Source organism: Rhincodon typus, chromosome 47 (genome assembly GCF_021869965.1).
Source record: "Rhincodon typus isolate 14 chromosome 47, sRhiTyp1.1, whole genome shotgun sequence".
Taxonomy (NCBI): Eukaryota; Metazoa; Chordata; class Chondrichthyes; order Orectolobiformes; family Rhincodontidae; genus Rhincodon; species Rhincodon typus.
Window position 1 is genome coordinate 7771460 of NC_063378.1, and position 3322 is coordinate 7774781.

General features: G+C 52.6%; 1 protein-coding gene across 1 annotated transcript in view; it reads left to right on the plus strand.

The window, feature by feature from the left end:
• The window catches only part of LOC125487906 (trypsin-3-like), a 9214-nt gene extending 8730 nt beyond the window's left edge, over nucleotides 1-484 (plus strand). Inside the window, exon 4 of the mRNA XM_048620526.1 lies at nucleotides 360-484. Within this exon, the coding sequence (XP_048476483.1) occupies nucleotides 360-374 (15 nt within the window). The 3' untranslated portion in view covers nucleotides 375-484. The remainder of the gene's footprint in view (nucleotides 1-359) is intronic.
• The last annotated feature ends 2838 nt before the right edge of the window (nucleotides 485-3322 follow it).

The following is a 3322-nucleotide window of genomic DNA, read 5'->3' on the forward strand; positions in this document are numbered from 1 at the left end:
CCCCCTCCCTATCTCTGTAACCCCCTCCAGCCCCTACACCCCTCGCTATCTCTGTAAACCCCTCCAGCCCCTACACCCCTCCCTATCTCTGTAACCTCCTCCAACCCCTCCCAATCTCTGTAACTTCCTACACCCCTCCCTGTCTCTGTAACCTCCTCAGTCCCAACCCCTCGAGCAACCCTCGATTCCCATCGCTCCGCCACTGGAGGGGACGTGTCTGAGATCCTGAGCTCAGGGATTCCCTCCCTAAACCTGTCCATCCCTCTCCACGCTCACCCCCCCAACTCCTGTGAAATTCATATTAAAATGAATGCCTTTGGCCGGCGGAGCTAAAATCTCTCTCTGTCTCTCTCTCTCAGTGTTCCTCAGCGTGACTGTCGAGTTGATCTGCACCAGTGAGAAGTGCCTCAGCAATGCTGTGTCCCCTGAAGGGCGCTACGCTAATGCAGGCTGCTCTAACTGTATTCTGATGGCGTGTTGGGTTTTTCCCAAACCGGGTGACTCCGGAGGTCCTCTGGTGTGCGGTGGGAAGTTGGAGGGGATCGTTTCCTGGGGGAATGGCTGTGCCCTGAGGGGTCTATCCCAGTGTCTACACTAAAGTCTGCAACTCCCTCTCCTGGATCAGGGAAACCATGGCGTACAATTAGAAATCACCGCATCACATATTCCTGCCTCCTCCCAGCTTTGGGGGGCGACAGTCAATAATAAAAGTCATTTTTGAGAACAAACGTTGGCTGTTTATATCGAATGGTTGTTCCTGTTAGAAATCGTGCGGTTGCTCAACGTTAGACCATGAGACGTCAGAGCAGATGTGGTCCATTCAGCCCATCGAGTCCATTCTGTTTTTCTTTTTAATGAGAATTGACAAAGATTAACCTCTGACCCGCCTCAGGGCTGATACAAGGACAGCAAATTAGGGTGGGACGGTGGCTCAGTGGTTAGCACTACTGCCTCACAGCACCAGGGACCCAGGTTCGATCCCACCCTCAGGCAACTGTCTGTGTGGAGTTTGTACATTGTCTGCGTGGGTTTCCTCCGGGTGCTCCGGCTTCCTCCCATAGTCCAAAGATGTGTAGGTTAGAGTGTATTGGCCGTGCTATAGTGTCCAGGGATGTGTAGATTAGGTGGGTTATAGGGGGATGGGTCTGGGTGGGAAGCTCTGAGGGTCGGTGCAGACTAGTTGGGCCGAAGGGCCTGTTTCCACGCTGTGGGGGTTCTATGATTAAATTCCACAGGTAGCCTCTATCGTTACTGCAGCAGGAAATTGTATTGTTGGTTGGCAAATTCACCCTGATGGGGGTTAATCATTGCTGTGGAGAATTCTCCAGGGGATTGTTATTCACAACATTTTATTTGCTTGTGGCTGTTGGAGGTCAGTCATCTCGGCTCCAGGACATCTCTGCAATAGTCCCTCAGGGGAGTGTCCTAGGCCCAACCATCTTCAGCTGCTTCATCAATGACCTTCCCTCCACCATAAGGACAGAAATGGGGATGTTTGCCGATGATTGCACGATGTTCAGCACCATTAGTGACTCCTCAGGTACTGAAGCAGGCCATGTTCACATGCAACAAGATCTGGACAATATCCCGGCTTGGGCTGACAAGGGGCAAGTGACATTCGTGCCACACAATGCCAGGCTAAGCCCATCACCAATAAGAGACAATCTACCCACCGCCCCTTGACATTCAATGGTGTTCCCATCACTGAATCCCCCACTATCAACATCCTGGGGGTTATCACTGACCAGAAACTCAACTGAACTCACCACATAAACACAGCGGCTACAAGAGCAGGTCAGAGGCTGGGAATCCTGCAGCGAGTAACTTCCCTCCTGACTCCCCACAAAGCCTGTCCCACCATCGACAAGGCACAAGTCAGGAGTGGGATGGAATACTCCCCACTTGCCCTGGATGGGGGCAGCTCCAACAACACTCAAGAAGCTCCACACCCTCCAGGACAAAGCAGCCCCCGCTCAATTGGCACCACATCCACAAACATCCCACTCCCTCCCCCCACCGACGCTCAGTCGCAGCAGTGTGTACCATCTACAAGATGCACGGCAGAGGTTCACCAAAGATCCTCAGACAGCACCTTCCAAACCCACGGCCACTTCCATCTAGAAGGACAAGGGGCAGCAGATACATGGGAACACCAGCCCCCTGCAAGTTCCCCTCCGAGCCACTCCCCATCCTGACTTGGGAATATATTGCCGTTCCTTCAGTGTCGCTGGGTCAAAATCCTGGAATTCCCTCCCTAAGGGGGCATTGTGGGTCAACCCACAGCACATGGGGACTGCAGCGGTTCAAGAAGGCAGCTCTGAGGATGATTGGAGATGTGCCAAGGTGTTGTCTGTTCTCAGTTCCATGAGCGATATCCAGTTACAGATACCCAGGGGAAGATTCCTGCCTGTTTGCTGTGAATTTAGCATGGTTAAATCTCTAAAGATGCTGCTGGGGGCTACAGTGGGCACTGAGCAATGAGGCACAATTACACTGTACAGATGGATATACCACAGCTTCTCAAGGGGGGGCAACTAGGGACGGGGCAATAAATACTGGGCCCAGCCAGCGACTAATCCTAACAAAATAAGATCTTGTGTGATTGAATAAAGTATTTTCTTTAGAGCGACTCAGTGTTTCACTGAGTATTGTAATGCCCTCCTGTGGTATATCCATCTGTACAGTGTAATTGTGCCTCATTACTCAGTGCCCACTGTAGCCCCCAGCAGCATCTTTAGAGATTTAACCATGCTAAATTCACAGCAAACAGGCAGGAATCTTCCCCTGGGTATCTGTAACTGGATATCGCTCATGGAACTGAGAACAGACAACACCTTGGCACATCTCCAATCATCCTCAGACACATGTTCCTTCCTCTCTGTCTCTCTCTCTCTCTTAGACACACTCACACTCACTCAGCTATCATTCTCCCCCTGTCTCTCCGGCTCTCTATCTCCCCATCAGCCCCTCCACACCTGCCCTTGTTCTCCTCAGGGTTTATTTCCCCAGTGCACTCACTCCCTCTCCCTCATTTCCTCCCTTCTTCTCTCGCTCACATTCTTGCACCTCTTTGCTCTCCCTCTCTCCATCCCTCTCCCCCTCTCCATTCCTCTCCCCGCCTCTCTCCTCCCTCTCCCCCCCTTCTCCCTAATGTCTCTCTCTCTCTCTCTCTTACACCACCCTCACTCTCCCCAACCCTCTCTCTCCCCCCCTTCTCCCTCTCTCCCCATCCTTTCTCTCCCCTCCCTCCCCTTCAACCCTCTCTCTCTCCCCCTTCTCCCTCTCTCCCCACCCTCTCTCCCCCCCTCTCCCCCCAACCCTC